Source organism: Solanum verrucosum, unplaced genomic scaffold (genome assembly GCF_900185275.1).
Source record: "Solanum verrucosum unplaced genomic scaffold, falcon-dt-bn FXZP01000058.1, whole genome shotgun sequence".
Taxonomy (NCBI): domain Eukaryota; kingdom Viridiplantae; phylum Streptophyta; class Magnoliopsida; order Solanales; family Solanaceae; genus Solanum; species Solanum verrucosum.
Genome location: NW_026020303.1, coordinates 1,302,084 through 1,323,991, shown reverse-complemented (window position 1 = coordinate 1,323,991; position 21,908 = coordinate 1,302,084). Strand labels below are relative to the sequence as shown.

General features: G+C 35.2%; 1 protein-coding gene across 1 annotated transcript in view; it reads right to left on the bottom strand.

Annotated features, from left to right (window-relative positions):
• The window catches only part of LOC125835017 (probable alpha,alpha-trehalose-phosphate synthase [UDP-forming] 9), a 205,919-nt gene extending 193,543 nt beyond the window's left edge, over nucleotides 1–12,376 (bottom strand). The window contains exons 1-4 of the mRNA XM_049514155.1: nucleotides 12,135–12,376; nucleotides 5,112–7,200; nucleotides 4,683–4,950; nucleotides 4,130–4,586 (exon numbers count right to left, since the gene is read on the bottom strand). Coding sequence (XP_049370112.1) covers nucleotides 4,263–4,586; nucleotides 4,683–4,950; nucleotides 5,112–7,093 — 2,574 coding nt within the window. The 5' untranslated portion in view covers nucleotides 7,094–7,200; nucleotides 12,135–12,376 and the 3' untranslated portion in view covers nucleotides 4,130–4,262. The remainder of the gene's footprint in view (nucleotides 1–4,129; nucleotides 4,587–4,682; nucleotides 4,951–5,111; nucleotides 7,201–12,134) is intronic.
• Between the last annotated feature and the right edge of the window lie 9,532 nt (nucleotides 12,377–21,908).

The window sequence follows — 21,908 nt, the reverse complement described above, 5'->3', positions numbered from 1 at the left end:
CTTGTTTGACAAAAAAAATTCGTCGCTAAACGTGCGTCACTAAAAGTATGGAAAGACGATTTAGTATTTCGTGGCTAAAAGTATTATATTAACTACATAAAGAATAATCGTCCCCAAATGCATAAACATTTGTGACGAGTTTATTTGTCATAAAAAATGTAATTTCTTTTTGTAGTAAATAGTATGTTTGGTCACTGAAAAAGTTATTACTACCGATAAAATTATAACGTCGCTAATTATTTAGTTCAATCAGTGATAACATGAATTGTCTCTAAAGTTATATGTATTTTGAAGTTGTACAAATGTAATATCGTCACTAATAACTATTTTTTATATACAAAAAATTATTTTGTCCTTAAATTTTATAAATTAGGGACAATTTTTTTTATAAATTAGTGACAACCTTCATTGCTTTTTAGTAACATTGATGAGTTCATCCTACTTAAGTAGGCATATTTTTCCCACATATGCACTCTAAATACCCAACTCAGTCGTAGATCATCATGACCACGTAAATCTTTCATAGCAGATTCATTCTCGCCACCGTATCAGCACCCTTTTTCCATCTTTAGAATCACTCATGTTCCACCACCTGAAATATCCAAAAAATAGTAAATGAATAAGGCTGGAGAAAAAAAAAAGAAAAAGAAGCATATATCAATAACCATGATAATTTATTATATCAAAAAGTCACATTTTGAACACCATATTTTTTAGTTTGGAAGATTAACACATCACATCAAGAGGACAACAGAAATCAATCAACAGAGCAAATTGCATGGAAGACAAACCCAAAAGTATTTTTCTGTTCTTTTTCCCTGTTCAATAATAAAAGACAAAACAAAAAGAGAATTAATTGGCAATCAGAATAAGACAGTTGTTTGTAATTATTATTAAGATACTAACAAATATATATGTGGAGAAAGTGGGATTAATTATGATTGTTTTGTCTCTCTCAACTTTTGCTCTAATATTGGCAACTGCCGTGTTAAAATATCAAAATGTAGTGTTTGATTTTTTTTAATCTATTATACGTCTTAATTTATATTCAAATAGAACAAATAAATAAAGTTACTTATCTCAATTCAAAATTTGAAAGGTATAGTTAAGAGATTATTTTAGATCTATTCCAATAGTTTAAGGATTATTTATGATATTTTTTGTAATTATGAACAATCGTAATCAAAGAAAATTTTGTATTTAGCTATAAGTTTTTTCCTAGTAAATAGTTAAACTATTCAACTACAAATTTTAAGTCGTCACTATTTAACACCTTATATATTTTGTGACAATTTTTTGGTGTCACTAAATCGCAGGTTGATTAGAGACAATAAAATGATTGTCATCAATTACTTATATCATTCGTGACGAAAATAAATGTCACAATTAAATCTAATTTTTTATAGCTAAAACTTAAAATATTTAACTACAAGATCTAATTTGTCGCTATGTAACAACATAATTTTTTAGACGAATTCTTTTAGTGTCCAAACATTAAATAATTTTAGGACAAAAAATAATTTGTCACAAATTAGATACATCATTAGTGACGAAATAATGTGTCGTTGGTAACTTTAAATTTGTCACTAACAATACTCAATAAATAGCGCCAATTTATTTTTTGGTGGGAATTTTGCTAGAAATTTTTATATTTCGTCACTAAAAATATGTGTCTCATATATTTAAGCACGAAAAGTAATTTTTGTCACTCTATAAGCGAACAATTAATGACGAATTTCATATTGTAGCTAATAATTTCGTAGCTATATATCATATTTGTCTTGCAAATGGGGCAAGAGTTTTCGTGCTTGATCAACTCTTTAATACAATCAACGTGACATACATGGCCACAGTTCTTTTCCGACGCAATAGTCGAGTATCCTAAGACGAATATGACCAAAAAGGTGATCGAAGCCAAACTTAATCAAGCGGAAATTATGAGATTAGGGGTGTGTTTGGTATGAAGGAAAACATTTGTTTTCCAATTTTCTCATGTTTGGTTGAGCTAAATGTTTTGGAAAATGTTTTCCAAATCAACTCATTTTCCTCAAATTTAAGAAAAATGACTTCCATTCTAAACTTAAGGAAAATATTTTCCAAAACTCTCTTACAATTATTTTTTTGTTGAAAAATCAATTTATTCCTCAAACCACCCCCAACCAACCCCCCCACCCCCAAAAAAAAAAACAAATAATTTAAAACTTGTTTTTAAATTCAATTTTTTTACCCCACCCTCACCCCTACCCCCACCCCCTCCCAAAAAAAAATATTAAAAATTGTTTTTAAAAGATATTTCTAATTTCAATTTTTTATTTTTTTACTCCCACCCACTACCCTCGCCCCCCCCCATCAACCCCCTATCAGCCCCCAACCCCCTTCAAAAGAAAAACATTCAAGTTTGTTTTTAAAAAATATTTTCAACTTCAAATTTTTATTTGTTCATCTCGATCCTTGATCACCCAACCCCCTCTCCGGTCACCCCACACCCCCCAAAAAAAAACTGAGTTTGTTTTTAAAAAATATTTACAAATTCAAAATTTCATTTTTTCATCCTATCCTCGACCCCCCCACTCACCCACCCCTACCCCCCCTCCCCCCCCAAAAAAAAATTTTAAGTTTGTTTTTGAAAAATATTCTCAACTTCAAAATTTCATTTTTTCATCCTACCCTTGACCCCCCCACCCCCCTCCTACCCAACCCCACCACCCCCCCCCCCCCCACAAAAAATTTAAGTTTGTTTTTTAAAAAATATTTTTAATTTCAAAATTTCATTTTTTCACCCCTAGAACTACCAGCCCCCACCCCCCTCCCCAAAAAAAAAATAAAAATTTCAAGTTTGTTTTTAAAAAATATTTTCAATTTCAAAATTTCATTTTTTCACCCCTACCCTCAACCCCCAACAACCCACCCCCTACCAGCCCCCCACCCCACCCCACCCCACCACCAAATTTTTTTTTTAAGTTTGTTGTTCAAAAATATTTTCAACTTCAAAATTTCAATTTTTCACCCCTACCCTCAACCCCCTCCTTCACCCACCCCCTACCACCCCCCACTCCCCAAAAAAAATTTAACTTTATTTTTAAAAACTATTTTCAATTTCAAAAATTATTTTCTACTCTAGTAAAACTAAAAGATATTTTTCAAAAATATTTTTCATTCATAAATCAAACACTAAAAATCTTTTCCGGAAAATATTTTCTACTCACCAACCAAACATGAGAAAATAAGTCAAAAATCAACTTGTTTTCCTGGAAAACATTTTCCTTCATACCAAACACACCCTAGGTGTTGTTTACTAAGCTTGAGTCTATCGCTCGAATAAGTTCTTTTGATTTGTCATGTCCATTCTACCCAGTCCATCTTCTAATTCCATATCTTGTGTTTGCTAACTTCTAAATATGTCTCACATATAAAATTAATAATAGTGAAAAATAAATTTGTTACATATTCAAAGAGAAAAACAAACGTTAACAAGTACACGTAAAATACAAGATAACGTGACTCGAAGTTAAAAAAAAAAAATGTGCCATACACTTTCTATAAAAAAAATTAAAAATTAAAATCGTCTAATGGGTGATTAGTTTGGCAAGTTCACAACTACCCATTCAGATTAACAATTAATAAATGATTAATTTAACAAGAATAGAGGATGACAGAAATAATAAAAATAATAACAGGCAATGAAGTGAAAAAATGAAAATAAAATTTGAAAATCAACTAAGGGCTGGGGATAACTTCGGAGTTGGGACGTTTGGAATGTCATTCAAACCCCCTACATGCACCATAGCCACTTTTTTTTAAGAAAGAAAATAAAATAAAATTTAGGGATAAGGGAAGGAGAAATGAAGAGGAGATTATCATGTGAGGAATCAAACTCTTTCCGTCACCAAGAAGGTGAAAATTCAGAAACCCAATCAACTGAACTACTAAGATTTCCCGCACCATAGCCACTTAATAAGGTGCTTGTGAAACAAAAAACACCTCATTTTGGTACAAACGAGCACATTTCACAATGATATGAAGAACTCACCTGATGCATTTTTATACATCTTCGCCAGGAGCTTCCATTTAGATATAACCCAAGAGAAAATAAACCAAGTTCTCATATTAAAGAGTCATGTATATGTACAAGTTATCAGTGCCTGTTAATAATTCAGGGCAGGCACAATCACTACTGCGAAACTATATTTAAAAAGAACTCTAGCCCTAATGATACTTTGTAATTTCTATATCAAAGTTGTCTGACGGACTTGTTTGCCAACTCAAATAACAGAACCAAAGGCGAGCTGGAATTGAGCAGTATCTATTGGCTTTGGATTAGAAGCATTAGCAAGACCTCCAAGAAGTTTAAGAACATCAGCGGTATCATCGAGGTAATACTTGGCTTTGCTTGGCTTCTGCCCGACAGTGCAGGCAAAGATGTCAGGGGCAGCAGTGACCGACGGACTGGAAATAGTGCTTAATATGCTCTCAAACATGTCTTCATCCGACCTGTCATCTCCAATGCACATCACAAAATCAGGTGGTTTCCCACTTTCAACCATCATAGAGAGAACTTTCGCTGCAACTAATCCCTTGGTAACACCCTGCAAGTCACGTAAAGAATTCAAAACTTTTGAACAGCATTATGCAACATGATTGTGCTGCATAGTTAAACACACATACAGAGGAGGAAGACTTACTTGCGGCTTGACTTCAACAATATGTTGACCCCTCTTAACAACTGCAGGTTCATTTGCAAGTACACTTTCCAAATGATCCAACAATTCCTTTGCCTGACAGGAGCCGAAGTCAGGGTCTGCATCATAATGGTGCCACACCAATGCACTCTCTTTAGATTCTATAAATGATCCATCAGTTGCTTCTGTGTAAAGTTGCATCACAGGTTCCGCAATTTCTTTCCATTCAAGATCAGAATCTAAATGATCCCATTCAGAAGTTTTACAATCCCTGCAATGAGAAAAAACAGTAGAGATCATGTTGTAGATGAATGTGTAAAAAAATAAAAATAAAACAAAACCTGAACACAAGTTCCAAATGAGAAACTACAGTCCAACTGCAAATGACAAGTATAAAGTAACTCTAAGAATACAAGATGAATAGGTCTTTACCTTATGAAGTACCCATGTTCAGCAGCTATTCCAAGCCTTTCGCATGGTGCAAGCCACTCGCATAATGAAGTCCTTCCTCTGCCACTAACAATATACACAGTGTTTTTAGGTTCATTACTTAGAGCATTCAACAGAGAAATAACTTCGGCACTTGGAGATTTAACCATAGATGACTGAGGTACAACAGTACCGTCATAGTCCAAAAATATAGCCCTTCTCTGAGTCCTCCTGTATGAGGAAACAATGTGATCTAAGGACAACTTTCTAAAGCTTGGTGAAAGTGCAATAACTCTAAAACCTAGGCCCAGGCCAATGCCCCAGCAACGCTTACTATAATGATCTTGACATGCTCTCTCCAAATCCTGCATGAAACTACGAGCCCAATAAGCTACATCGTGAGAGCTCACATACCGGTAGTGCTTCTCATGACGAAGTTCTTTCTCAGAATTCGACATTGTAATGGCCACATTTAAAGCCTCAGCCACAGCTTCAATATCCCATGGATTTACCCTAATTGCCCCACTCAACGATGGTGAGCAACCAATAAATTCAGACACAACAAGCATACTAGTTCTAGGAGAATCAGATTTGATACCCATAGCTTCGTCCATACCAGGAGAGCCTTGCCTACAGACAATATACTTGTAAGGCACTAAGTTCATCCCATCCCTCACTGCATTGACTATGCAACATTCAGCAACAGCATAGTATGCGGTCTTCTCATATCGAGCAACAGGACGATCTATCAAAATTACAGGCTCATAATTAGAAGTTCCATAAATTTGGTTGATCCTCTCAGCAGTCGAATATGTCTCCCTCTTTGCTTCCTGAACATCCTTTCCAGAGCTACGAGCAGGATTTACTATTTGGACAAGAACAAGTTTACCCTGCAAATCCTCTTGCTGCTGTAGTAGGTGTTCAAAAGCTAGTAATTTCAAACTAATACCTTTAAAAATATCCATATCATCCACACCAAGAATGACTTTCTTCCCTTTGAACTGCTCTTGAACTTCTTTAGCTTTAGCAAATGTAGAAGAAAGATTCAACACAGACTCAAGTCGACCCATATGTATGCCTACTGGAAGAATTTTAATGTAAACTGTACGACCAAAATAATCAAGTCCGATGTGACCTCGCTTAGATTCATAATCTAGACCTAGCATTCTACTACAGCATGACAGAAAATGCCGTGCATAATCAAAAGTATGAAAGCCAATTAGGTCGCAGTTTAATAATCCTTTTAGAATTTCATCCCTAACTGGGAGAGTTCGGTAAATTTCTGATGATGGGAATGGGCTATGAAGAAAGAATCCAAGCTTCACTCGATGGTACCGCTTTCTTAAGAATGTTGGAAGAACCATGAGGTGGTAATCTTGAACCCAGATATAATCATCCTCGGGATTAACCACTTCCATAACCTTATCAGCAAAGATCTTGTTTGCTGAGACATAAGCTTGCCACAGCTGACGGTCAAAACGATCTGCATGGTCTGGGCACATCGGGAGCATGTAGTGAAAAAGAGGCCACAGTTGTTGCTTACAGAAACCATGATAAAACATTTCCTGGATTTCACAAGGTACAAAGGTAGGCACACACTTGAACTCCTCAAGTAGTCGCTGTGTAACTTCCTCCTGTTCACTGGGCTCCACATCTACCTTCAGAGAACCCACATAGATAACCTCAGTTTCAGGTGAAAACCCATCCTTCAGTTGTAACAAAAGAGAATCCTCGTCCAAACTAAAGCACCACTTTTCAGATGTTGTATCCCTTTGAGCATGCAAAGGCAGCATGTTTGCAACAATGATCTTTCGCTCGTGACAAGCAGATGACATACTATCTGAATCCCCATCATTGCTGCGACAACCATCAGAAATTATCCCGGGAACAGTCATCATACGGGGAAGTGCTCTAGGAGTCTGAGGTATATCCAGTATGTCCCCAGATGCCAAGTCGAAAAAGTTTGCACTAGATCTTGATGCCATGACTCTGAAGTAGAACTTAGCTTACGTTATCATACAATTTCTGCTGAGGTATGTGAAACCAAAGAAAAGTGTGCCCCAGTAATTGCTGAATCAAATTTTCCTGCAGTCTACAAAACCACCAAAAAAAGAGATTTTTAAGTCCACATAATTCCAGCGAATGATGTCAAACATGCTAAAAACAGAAGGCTAATAGAATTGTTGCGCAAGAAATAATCTTGAAATAATTTTTATAGGTTTGTGAAAACATTGTCAAAGAGGAGAAACCCGATTCCTAATTACCCTATTCCAACGATTCATCCCAATTAGACAATTTGAGATGAAATGAGAATATTCCAAGTTGACAAATACAACATACAGAAGGTACAAATACAATCCCATTTTAACAGGTAACAGTGATGGGTTAAGCATAGGTACATACAGGTTGAGCAAAATTTTTCGGATGTGATGGCATTGGGAGTTTACGACAAGCACATGGCTTTTTACAAACCATGGCCACCAAGTAGCAATGATGGTAGTTCTTGAGCTGAAAAGATTTGAGTTCTGGAAGGAATAATCAATTTCAATTCTATTATTTCATGTGTCGGATAAACTGGACGGAAGGTTGCAAAGGGGTTCAGGAATGATAAACAGTAAGGAAGCCACTTGAAAACCAGATGACAGACAAGTTCAGGTGCATTATTTATTGCCTTTAACTTTTCAGATTAAAAGAAATGATAAACATTCCAAAGCTGCTTCAAAACAATAAGGACAACTTTTCCTCTTCCTTTTTTTTTTTTTTTTATTAAATAAAATTGGGGTAGAGGAAGGGGAAATGGAGAGGGGATTACAAGGTGGGGTATCATACCCTCACCAACAAGGTGGGAGTTTAGTAGCAAACCAACTGAGCTACTAAGTCTCACCGACAACTTTTCTTCTATCTCCTTAGTATATAATTTAAAGTAGAAACCTAAACTTAAACCCAAGGGAGTCATGCAGCAGTCAATGAAATGGGATGAGTATTATAGCAGGGCTAGGGCTCAAATGCTTTCAACTGCCCAAACTTTGGTGGATAGAGTTACCCGGTATATACGTTGGTGTGAGGTAGCAGGTATATGGTGAAACAGTCGAGGTGTGTGAACTGTTTCGGATACCACCATTATAAAAAAAATATTTTTCAAACCAACAGCATTTCTCCCTTCTACTTTCCAAAATACAATAAATCTCCCAAAATCCAGTTGATGAAGATTATAACGAGAAGGATTTCACATTGGTGACAAACAATAAAAACAACACCTATCAAAAAAAGAAAGTAAATAAAAGATGGACTAACACCAACTGTTATTAGTTATTACGTAATGGATCTTTCTATTCCAATACTATATCCGAAAATTATCAATGACTATTGGAACTGTTTGAATCAAATAGATACCATATGACCAACCCACAAGGACTTCATTTCGGAAGAGACTACTAATTGCATAATACACCACTAATATTATCTACGCCTTTTTACTCTTTGAGCTCCCAAATGATACTTGGGATTTCCCCAAAATAGCATAAGAGTCCATACTTTGGATTAATAAGATAGTTATATAGTCAAATCATAAAGATTTCACTTCACAGAAGACAATCGGTTAACATCAGACTGGTCTTGATTATTTATGGATTTCCTCTCTCAGCTCCCAAATTGTTCTCATGAGTTTTCTCCAACCCAATTTCGGCTCCAAAACAAGCTATATGGTCAAACTACAAAGGTTTCACTTCGAAGAAGACTACTAGAGTCTAGACCAATAGGCAATAATATACCACAGGTGATTTTCTGCATACTTTTATGTCAGTTCCCTAAGTGTTGACATGGTTTTGTCTAATTAGCGCATTTACCCATACTGGCATGGAAGCAAATACTATACAAAATGAAACTCAATCTTCAATTAACCTTCAAAGCAGTCCATTGAATCTCACAAACTAGTGAACAATGACTTGACATCAGAAAAAAAGAACGAAAGTACCATCCTAAGATGGTTCTCTCTTATCAGATCGAACCGTGTCACATTGACTGCCAAATATGGTGTAGCACTTGTATCAAGTTTAGTATATACGTATTAAAGTTATACTGCCTTTGCTAATATCTAAATAACGATAAAACAGCCAGTAGGTACAACACGCTGAACTTGAGAACAAGTTGGCAGTGATTTTGCACGGAGATGGTGGTGCAAGTCCGTCTTTCTTTCTTGGCAAAGGTAGTTCAAAGCAGACTTTTGGCTTTACTAAAACTAGGCTAGAGGAGGAGAGTGACCTAACCAGAAAATTTCTCCAAGGGAAGGGAGCATTGGCAAAGTGAACCATATAATTAGGGTTGGAACCAATTGCTACTCTGTACGACAGGCAACAACTACCTAATGAACCTGAACAATAGCGCTGCAATTTAAAACCTAGAATGGACACCATAAGTATACAAAAAAGCCATGGCCTAGAGCAAAGAGTAGCCAGGACTGCAACCATGAATGGACCTTATAAACCCTGATACACCAAACAAAGAATATATTTTCAACATCCCCACACCCAGATCTTTCCATTCTAGAAGTTTAAATAGCACGCTGGTTCATGCTAGGTTCACCTCGCCTTTTCTCATGCATCAACTGCACTTTTTACAGCATTAATTGCAACCAAAGAAAATCTCTCAACGAAAAAACACAGATAGTAGTGTCTAATTCCATAAAACAAGATTCTTTTATGTGTGATCACCATGGGTGTTTTAAACCTCAACTGGATATTACTTAAAATATGTATATTAGATTCTACCGGATATTAGCTAAAATGGAATTAAATGCCTGATCACTTTTCCTGGACTATCCAAAGGGATCGTTTGGTGAGGGTGTTGAATTCTATCATAATTTGATAAAATATTCAGCTTTGTCGGATCAATGCGCACAGACTACTAAAGATTAGGTTTGTCGGGTCGACACACACACTACTAAAAATTAGGCTTGTCTGGTGGAAGCATACAAACTACTTAAATTAGGTTTGTCTGGTCAAAGCATACAAACTACTTAAATTAGGTTTGTCTGGGTGAAGCATACAAACTACTAAAAACGTTAATAGCTACCAACAGATCAATCTGCTTTGACATGATTGTTGTTTTGCATTTATACGTCTACCTCAAAACTTTTGAAGGTTTCCAAATTGGGGAAATCCTTTTCAGCAACTCATTAAATGAATTTCTTTACATGCATTATTGAGCATAAATTTCTCCATCGTAACATGTGGAACTTTTATTAGATAATACCACTTTCTTCAACTATTAGGGTATGCAGGTTTACGTGCATGAGCGTGCATGATTCGAACTATCAAAGTATAATAACATATAATTCTCCATTGCTTACTCTCTAGGTACTTCCCTGTTCCCTTTTTCTCTTATACTAATTTTTTTTTTTTGAGAAAGAAATCTCTTATCCTAATTTTTCCAATGCCTTTACTAACATATGGGTGACATACTTCTACATAATTATTTTCATGAAGGTACAAATAAATGTGTCTATGTTATGTCAGATATGCTCCTTTAGTGCTTGTATGCCATGGATTCTAATTGTGGAATTATCCTCTTTGCATAAATGCAATGGGAAGCTATATACAACATATGCCCACTTTCCTCCTACACTACACCAGCATGGTAGCACTTTATGCATGGCATGAACTTTAAGGGGTCATTTGATGGAAGGTATTAGAGAAAATAGTGCATGTATCAGTTTTGGTATTACTAATCCCTTGTTCGGTACAATTTTTCAACCAATGTATAGCTGATGCAAGCATCAGTTATACACCCTTTTTGGTAGTATCCTGTGTAATGTGTATAAGTTATAACTAATACATAGCGAACCATGGTATTAGCAATACAAGGATTTTTAATACATGCACAGGCATGGTTAAAGACACATGCCCTGGAAGTGTACAAAGCTAAAGAATGCGGAGGGTATTTTTTAAACAAATAATGCTTTTTAGAAATGATGTTATTTTTTATGCACCAAACTATACCGTGGATAAAAAATAATGTCAGCATTACTAATCCACATTCCACCCTATACATCACTATTCTTATACACCTCACCAAACGATCCCTACTTCAATAGTTTTCATTTAAATCATATTGACATTTATTTACTTCCACGACTCATTACGCATTTTTCCATTAGCATACTCTTAGGAGCCGTTTGGTGTGAGGTATAATAATACCAGGATATGCGTTTGGTCCCGGATAGTTAACCTCATGATAACCTATTTCCGACCAAACGACCCCTTAGTGGTACAATTCAATGTAATGATGTGGGTAAAAATAGAGGGAGAAGGCGTGTAAATTCTTTTTTTCACAAATCTAACCTAATTAAAAAAATACCCAAGGACATATCTCAAGGTTCTGTAAAATAACCATTTAATGCTGAGAGTTTCATATCCAGGGAAAACATTTTAGCTCCTCTTTGAGTTCAGAGTAAGAGAAGCAAGGAATCAGAAAATGGGAAACCCTAAACCACTGGCAAATTGGAATGAAATTTTCTTTTAAAAAAAAAAGAGAAGCTAAAGCACTGTCATTAAAACACTCAATCAATAAAAAACACAAATAATTTATTTTTTTGCTCGACAGAACAAGGACCAAATTAATTGATTTTATCAAGTCAAGATACAGGTAAAACAATGTAATAAATGAATAAACGATGAAAACAATAAGCTAAAAAAATAAAATCTCACCTTAAATTCAAATTAGGTCAAATTAGAAATCTTCAAAAGGACCCAACAATTTCTCAAGAGAATCAATATAAATCAGCTCAATAAAATTATCACTTCTAGTGAACGCTCTTCAATCTACACACAACTAGAACTCAATCTTTTAGTTTATCGTAAAACTCATCAAAAAAATAAAAAATATAATTTTTTTTTTAAAAAAAAGCTGAACTCAATTTCAATTTCCCTTTAATTCTCTGTAACCATTTTTCCAGCAAATAATCAGTTAAAAACATTAATTCAACAGGAAAAAAAGGAAAAGCAGATCAAAGGAGAGGAAGGTCCATACATATAAAACTTTCGATTCCGGTGACCGGAAAACTAATGCTGACGTCACAAACCGATGAATCCCGACGCGGTCAAGGTTATCAGATACATAAAATCAACAGCTAAAACCAAAAAACACCGAACCGACGAGTTTTGTTTGAACTTTCAACAGAAGAAATAGTGAGAGACAGAGAGAGATCAGAGGAGTAGTAGTATTTTTTCTGGAGAGAGGAAAATGGATAGTGATAAAGCCAAATGAGGATTTATGAGTATTTGACAATGATATATATATATAATAATAAATAATAAATAGTATAAGTGTTGTTGCACAAAGTACCACGTGTTCATGTTTACGTGTAAGAGGAGAAAAGATTGTTTCTACTCTCTACTACTAAGGAGGTTTTACCTTAGTTAGTTACAAACTAACCATGGTTCCACATAGAATTTCTTAGTTTTTTTTTCTTTCCAACCCTCTCCACAAATTGCCATCTTATTACCACATTATTACTACTATAACCTTACCAACTTATTTTATTTTATTTTGTTTCTTTTTTGTTTGGGTTTGGAAGTAGGAGGAGGTTGGGTGGAACTAGCAAGGGTCGGGGGGGATCCAAATCTTTTTTGACAGAAAATTATATTATATTTATGTATATATAATAGATGTCGAACTTTTTTTGATCTTTTCAAGTGTTTGCTTTTTTATAATTCAATTTTCTTTAGTGAAAATTATGATTTTGCTATTGAGGATATTCGTCTATTGAGTAGTTCGATTTGGTTGTTGTGTTTATTCATTATATGAACTTGCAAATTATATCATCAGACTAAATAAGTAAATTTGGTTAGGTTTCAATAGTTCAATTTTGGATTAATCGGATTAATTATGTCAGATTAGTTTATAAGTTAGGTTTCTTCTTCTTATTGAAAAAATTGGGCAAAAAACTTAAGTATTCAAAATAACTATCTTAATAACCATTATATAATAATAGTTTGTTTTTTCACCAACATAGCAATAGTTTTTTTTTTTTCAAAAATAGGAATTAATATAACAAAAATGTAGCGTAGTAATAATCAACCACAGTTTTCTACCATTTCCTAATTTTCTCCAATTCTTTTACCTTTCACGATTTACTCAGATTGATTATATATTCTCTCCCATCATAAAATGTTATTTTAACCAAAATAAAACTCTCTTTCTCTTCATTCTGATTGATTGTTCAGTTATGGATAACAATAATTTTTCAATTCTAATTCAACACAACGGACGATGAGACGTATCAGGTATTTGTGATAAATCACGATTAAATTTGTGTTTTTTGATGTGATTAATTTAATTATTTTATTTAATATATTTGGTGTTTTTTTCATGATCTTTATCTTGTAATCTATTAGGTTGGTATATGTTTTTGTGTTACAGACGGAATTAGGTGTTTAGTTGTTGAATTTTACTTCGAAAACTGACCATATTAGGATTGAATATGATGGTGTATTTGAGCTCGTTTAAAAAATCACTTTTATGGATTTAATTTTGATAGATTGAGTGGTATAATTGATAGTGTATATTACGTTGTTACTAAACACCAAATCTGGGATTATTTTTTGGTATTTGTTTTGGCTTAATTTGTAGGGTTTTTTGGTTGATTATAAAAACCAAAATTTGTGATTCTATTTTGATAAATGATTTGGTTAAAAAGATAATCTATTTTAATTCGTGTATAAACGTCAAATTCCATGAATATTTTTTGATAGAATATCAGGTATAATTGATAGTGTACTTGGTGTAGATCATGTGGTGTAATTGATATTGTATATTATGTTTTTAATAAACACCAAAATTCGTTAATTTTTTTTGGTGTAATTGTTATATTTTGGATCGTATGTAAACACCAACTTTCGTGATAATTTTTGGGTACATCTATTGGTGTAGTTGATAGTGTGTTTTGGGTTTTTCATATACAACAAAATTGATGATTTTATTTTGGTAAATGATTTGGTGAAACGTAAAATTCCATGAATATTTTTTGGTAGAATATTATGTGTAATTGATAGTGTACTTGGTGTAGATGATTTAGTGTAATAGATAGTGTATATTATGTTTTTATAATACAAACCATAATCTGAGAACTTTTTTTGGTGTAATTGTTATATTTTAGGTCATATATAAACACCAACTTTTGTAATAATTTTTAAGTACATCTATTGGTGCAGTTGATAGTGTGTTTTGGATTGTTTATAGACAACAAAATTGAAAAATATTAAATTGGTTATAATACTTATTATTTTGTGTTGGTATATTTCAAACCCAGAAAAAAAATTGAAAAATTAATTTAGGTCGTAGATCATTTTGTATACGTGCATGATTACCATTTTTATATAGATAAAAACATAATATATACCAATTTGTGTAATTTGATTACAATGGAAACACCATTCTGATTATGTATGTATAGCTTAATTTTTTTAATATATATTTTAATTTGTATTATGTTATATATGTAATACTTATTTAATAATTTCACTAATTATTTTGGAGATTGATTAATAAGTTGTAATCTAACAAAGGTAAGTACGTGGATTACAATATTGAAGGAGTGAAATATTGTCACGACCCGAGCCTAAGCCCTGGACGTGGCCGTCACTCGAAGACCATTGCTTGTCCCCAAGCGAACCATCATCATGGCTGACTACAAGCGGAAGACTAACTCAAGCATGCAAAAGCTTAAAAATTGAATAAAATTCATGAAACTTACAAATCTTTAACTCGAATGAGTAACTCTGAATAAAAAATAGAATATTCAACTTGCCAACAATTGGCAGCTCAAGTATTTAATACATTTAATAAGATAAATGAAACAAACTTCTCAAACTCTACTTTCTATCTATGAAGCCTCTAAATGACAAAGATGGAAGTCGGGACAAAACCCATGACATCCTGACAAAAGTGAAAAGTAAATGAAATCCTCCGGAAGCAAGGAGGCTCACCATAGCTAACTCGAACTACATGTGGTATCAACGAAGCTCATGTTGATGATCCCAATTACCTGAATCTGTATCATGCAAGGATGCGGGCCAAATGACTCAGTACGTGGAATGTACGAGCATGTAAGGAGAATTCTAAAATACAAACATAAGCTTGAACTTGATAAAAAGGAAACATACTTACCTCTTTTCAAACTTACTCAACTCAAGGAATACTCAAAGATACTCAAAACTACTCAGACTTACTCAACTCAGAAGTACTCAAGGATAAGATACTCAACTCAGAAATAAGGTTCTCAACTCAGTGAAACTCAACAATAAGGTACCCGATACAATGAAGCACAAATCAACTCAAGATACTTAACTCGAAAGACTCAACTCATGATACTCAAGGTGAAACGACCCCAAAAATGCCCGAAAATGTGCTTCGGAAACACCTAAAATTGTAATTTCCATATATCTCAAAATCCGTGCATCATTTCGGAAATTCGACTTCATATTCTTATTCAGGGGGTCAAATTGAGTGGGAAATGAGTCTAACCCGAATTTTAGAACAACCGTATCAAATTTCGAAAATCGCAAAAAAATGCGATTTTGAGGGTCAACTTTAAAGGGGCATATCTCTCAGCACACAAGGAACTGGAAGGAGCTCAAACTATCAAAATTAAAGCTCTGTGAGTTAGCTTTCCAACGCAATTTGTTTCGCCTCATTCCGAGTTAGGATGAAGGAGTTATAACCATTTTCGTAAAACCTCGCCGGCAGAAAAGTGCCATTTCCAGTAAGCCGAAACACTGTTCACCCGCCCCATTAATTTTTCTAAGTGTTGGACAATTTTTTTTCCAAAAGGGCATATGATATTCCCTATATATCATTAGTTCATTCCAAGTCTCTAAAACATTTCTCAAACATCCAAAAACTCTCTCTAAACCCTCTCCAAAATTCCACCAAGATCATCAACCAAATTCAAGGATCCCAAGCTTTAATTCCGGATTCAAGATTCAATCTCAAGCAATTCTCCATTCCAATCTTCATCAAGAATTCTCCAAAGTTGAGGTATGTGGGTTGATTGTGGAAACCTTCCTTTCCACAAGTCCAACCATTTATCCTCTATTTTACTCCAAGTTTATGGGTCCTTATGATCATTTATGAACTCTTGAATTATGGAATTATTACTACACATCCTATTATGGTCTATTTTTGTATATTATCATGAAATGGAATGATTATATGATGTTTATGGTTTTCATGCCTCCATGATCAAATTATGAAGGTTGTTATATATGTATATATATATGTATGTTGTTGGTGGGCTGTTTTATATGGATTTTGAAATTGGTTGGACTTAGTACTCTTGAAACACATGATTTTATTTACATGAACAAGTAGCCCACCATATGTTTGATAAAATGTCATTTATAGAATTCTTATGAAATGGAAGGTCCAATGTACGTCCTATGAGTCGGATGATTATATAAGTATTGAAATGATGATGAAATGGATACATGTATATGATTTTCTCTATATAGTGTGTGAGTCGACCAAGCCTAGCTCGGGGGGTTGTAGGCCCGGGTAACCGTATCAAGGGGTTGGTACCTTGGTTGCCTAGTACGGGGGGTAGTAGGCCCGTATAACCGTATCGAGGGGTTTGTACCTTGGTTGCCTAGTACGGGGGGTAGTAGGCCCGTATAACCATATCGAGGGGTTGGTACCTTGGTCCCTAGCTCGGGGGGTGGTAGGCCCGGGTAACCACATTGAGGGGTTTGTACCTCTTTCGCCTCTCCAAGGGGGTGGTAGGCCTTGGAAATACTATATTGATGGTCACTCACCACACATGTACTACGTCCCACTAAATATGATTTTTATGTAAGCGTCATTATATACATCATTTCATTTATGTGCTATCTATCGGGTATGATTATGCATTTTTCCTATGATGTCTATCTATTGTAGCATTGCATTGCATCCCACATACTTAGTACATTCAAACGTACTAACGCATACTCTATGCCTACATGATGTCACCATGTAGGGACCGGAGCACCGCTTGACCATCCTCCTCCGCGTGGCTAATACGATTTCCTATCAAGGTTATTGGTGAGTCCTCCATTCCGGGGACGTTGCTCATGATCTTTTGCTATGTATAAGACTTTTCTTTTTAGTTATGTTTTGACTATGAGGGTGAGCCCGGTAGTTTGTCTTGGCCCCCGCTAAGTACTCATGTTTAGAGGTGGTGTTGGACAAGTTGTGTATTATGCTTGAGCTTGACTCATCTATGGTATTTATGTACCATTTCTTCTTTTTTTCTCTTGCTCCCTTAGTCCCGATTTCCCCCTTTGATTATGCTTATTGCTTATGGTCATTTTAATTGCTTCCGCGACCAAGGATGTGTAATGATACGCTATGAGGCTTGTTTGGGGTTCCTTCGGGTTCCCCATTCGCCGGTCACGTCTAGGCCCTAGGCTTGGGTCGTGACAAACTTGGTATCAGAGCACTAGGTTGATAGATCCTCGGAGTCCAACACACCGCGTTGATTAGAGTCCGATTCATGGTTGTGTTGTGCACCACAACTATGAGTAGGAGGCTATGAGACGTTTTAGGAAATGTTTCACTTCTTCATTCTCTAAGTCGTGCCATAGATCTATAAGCTCTCTCTCTTATTCCTTGTCTTATGGTGTTTAAAGTTGGACCAGTTGAAGGGTTCTTGCTAGAAGGAGCGAGTGGTTGTAATGCCAATTATGGCTATGTGACTTGTGAGCTTTGATGGAATAGATTATGAAGTTGTATTTTGTGTGATTAATGCTTCATAATTGTCTTTGTGTTGGTTAGAAGAACTTGTGTAGGCTTACTCCAAAGGGGGAGATAGTGTGCCTACCTAGCAAGGTAATTGTGAGGTTATGTTTAGTTGATGGTAGAACCCATATGGTCAAATTGTTGATTCCCAAAGGAGCCTATCCGAGAGTGGAGATGGGAAAAGAAATTATATGCCCTAGGTCGGGATTATGTTGTGTTTTGAAGTTGACTTTGAGGGTTGCATGTACCATCTAGTTAAGGTGAAGAATAAGAAGTATAAGTGTTGACCAACTTCAAAGGGTTAGTTGTTGTATTTTAAGATTGATCTTAAGTATGGTCACTTAAGTAGGGTGCTTAGATAATACCTAGGCATAGTTGGTTGGTAGACCCCACCAAAAGTGGTGATAAGGGTTGACATGGTCTAGAGTTGTCTTAATCCAACTTTAGTGAAAAAGAGAAAGGTTTCTTGGTCAAAATTCCTCTAAGTTCCTCTAAGGTTTAACCAAGAAAGGATGTCTACCCGTAAGTCTCAAAGAGTGAGTGGTAGTGGATCTTAAGGGTTCCGGTATGTGTTTTATGTTTTATTGAATTGCGGAAATTCCATGGGCCAAAGATAGAGGAAGATCCTCTAGAGTTTATAAAGGAGTTATCTAAGGTGATGAACCTTGTAGGAGTAATCTTAGTAATACTTGTCTTTCGTGACTTGATAAAGAGAATATCGCGATTTTTTTTTTTTTGTGTCGTCCTTAATATTCATGGGTTTAGTTATGGCCATATGTGAGTGATTAGTATAACTCAACTTAGTCCTTATGAGTTTTATGATGTGTTGGATTTTGACGAATAGTGATTCTTAAGTGGTACCTAGAGATGTTGAGTGATTAAGCTCCTTTAAAAGAGGGTAGGAGTGAGATCCTCATTGGTTTGAGAATCATGTTGTGTAATGAGATAGTTTAGGCTTACCCCAATGCGGGATAATATGCTTAGATGGTAAGGTTATTGAGTGTCCTTGATGTTTATGAGATAGGTTTGCTTGAATTCTCACCTTATGTGGTTTAGTGAATTGGAGCAATCTAGACCCGAATTGGTAGATTCATATGAGATCTTGAGTGATATCCTAGTGACGGCCTTAGAAAAGGATGCTACTAGGGTTGACTTGGAAGAATTTTTGGGATGAAGGTACCGGTATGTGGTAATTTCATATGAGAGTAAGTGTTATGTTGATTTCCGGTACTACCTTATCTTGTATGATGCCTTATGTGGCTATGAGGCTTAGAGTTCTCCGGATGAGTTAATAGAACCTTTTTCGGATTTTACCCCGGTTAGTGGTTTAAAGTTAGAAAAAAAAGGGGTTTGTGAAGAATATCTCTTACCTTGTTCCCCTAGGAATACTCTTGTTGACTTAGTGAAACTTGGCATGTTAAGCCTTGATGTGACCCTTAGTATGGATGGGTTGCATACTTGGTGTGTTTTTATTGATGATAGGGCTCGGATGGTTAGAAGAATATGGGGCCCTTGAGTGTGTACTAGTTATCACCTTGTTGAGTAGGATGACATTTGGGTACAATTTCTTCCTATTATGGATTTGGTGTTTGATTGTGTCATATAAGGGTGGTATGGCTAGATGTTGAGGACCATAGACTTTTGCAAAAATGGCAAAATGTGAGTTTGGTTATGTCTTTAGGAGTGCTTGGAAAAAGTTTTCTTGAGGGTTGTAGTGAGGGCTTCCTCCTAAGGAGGGGATGGTGTGCTTAAAAAGCATGATTTGTTGAAATCCCAACATCCTCATCTCTTTCTTCCATTCCTATTCTAGCTTGAGACCAAGAGTTCCTAGATGGGCCTATGTTATGTTTTAGAAGTCATGTGTGATTTTTATATTCTGATGATTTCCTTATGAAAGGTATGTTTTTGAGAATTCATGTTTTGAGATAAAAATGAGTTTTCATGTTTCATGCCCCTCATGTTGATAGGCAATTAGAGTAAGTAACCTATGTGATTCATGAGGTGAATGGTTTAAATGTGCTTTTAAGAAGTAATTGCATAATTGGCCGAAGATCATATGATAAGCATGATTTGAGTTGAAGGAGGAAATTCCTCCAATGAAACGGAATATGTCTAAGTTGCATGCATATTGAGTTCGTAGAAGTAGTCCTATTCTCTCATGTTGTATGATGTGTGTTTTAAATGGAGATTTTTTTCTCCTAAGTTGTGCATTGTGTGTAATATGGCATACTTGACTTGATGATGTGAATTAAATGAACATGCTTGAATGTGTTCTTATGAAATGGAATGTTAGCTCCTTATGTGGTGGAAACTTTCCTAAAGAGTAGAGGAGGTAGTTCCTCCCATGTTTATGTGAATTAATGAGGTTTGCGCATTTCCATAAAAACTTGTGTTTTTGAAGAAAGATGAGTTGTATGAGTTGTTTCCCTCATGTTGTAGTGCATTGGTTATAAGTGATCTATTGTACTTCATGAAAATAAGGTATGAGCATGTCTTAGTAAGGAGTTGAGAAGTTCCTCCTTGAAAGAGTGCTATTGAACATGGAAACTTGCATATGTGCTTAATGATGTATGGACTATGTAATGACTAGGAGAAGGTAGTTCCTCCTATGAACATGAGAAATGTTGATGTTGGTGTGTTATGACTAGGAGAAGGTAGTTTCTCCTTGAACATCACTAAACATGATAATGTCATTGCATACATTCATGTTTAAGTTGACAATTGGTTTATTGTGGTTTTACAATTATGTTGAGGTTTTTGAAATAAGGTGTAAGTGCATTGTTGCATCCTTATGTGGGCTGAAATTACCATGTTTGTGTCTCTCATGTATGTTTCTTTAACATTCGGGGACGAATGTTCCCAAGGGGGAGATATTGAAACGACCCCAAAAATGCCCGAAAATGTGCTTCGGAAACACCTAAAATTGTAATTTCCATATATCTCAAAATCCGTGCATCATTTCGGAAATTCGACTTCATATTCTTATTCAGGGGGTCAAATTGAGTGGGAAATGAGTCTAACCCGAATTTTAGAACAACCGTATCAAATTTCGAAAATCGCAAAAAAATGCGATTTTGAGGGTCAACTTTAAAGGGGCATATCTCTCAGCACACAAGGAACTGGAAGGAGCTCAAACTATCAAAATTAAAGCTCTGTGAGTTAGCTTTCCAACGCAATTTGTTTCGCCTCATTCCGAGTTAGGATGAAGGAGTTATAACCATTTTCGTAAAACCTCGCCGGCAGAAAAGTGCCATTTCCAGTAAGCCGAAACACTGTTCACCCGCCCCATTAATTTTTCTAAGTGTTGGACAATTTTTTTTCCAAAAGGGCATATGATATTCCCTATATATCATTAGTTCATTCCAAGTCTCTAAAACATTTCTCAAACATCCAAAAACTCTCTCTAAACCCTCTCCAAAATTCCACCAAGATCATCAACCAAATTCAAGGATCCCAAGCTTTAATTCCGGATTCAAGATTCAATCTCAAGCAATTCTCCATTCCAATCTTCATCAAGAATTCTCCAAAGTTGAGGTATGTGGGTTGATTGTGGAAACCTTCCTTTCCACAAGTCCAACCATTTATCCTCTATTTTACTCCAAGTTTATGGGTCCTTATGATCATTTATGAACTCTTGAATTATGGAATTATTACTACACATCCTATTATGGTCTATTTTTGTATATTATCATGAAATGGAATGATTATATGATGTTTATGGTTTTCATGCCTCCATGATCAAATTATGAAGGTTGTTATATATGTATATATATATGTATGTTGTTGGTGGGCTGTTTTATATGGATTTTGAAATTGGTTGGACTTAGTACTCTTGAAACACATGATTTTATTTACATGAACAAGTAGCCCACCATATGTTTGATAAAATGTCATTTATAGAATTCTTATGAAATGGAAGGTCCAATGTACGTCCTATGAGTCGGATGATTATATAAGTATTGAAATGATGATGAAATGGATACATGTATATGATTTTCTCTATATAGTGTGTGAGTCGACCAAGCCTAG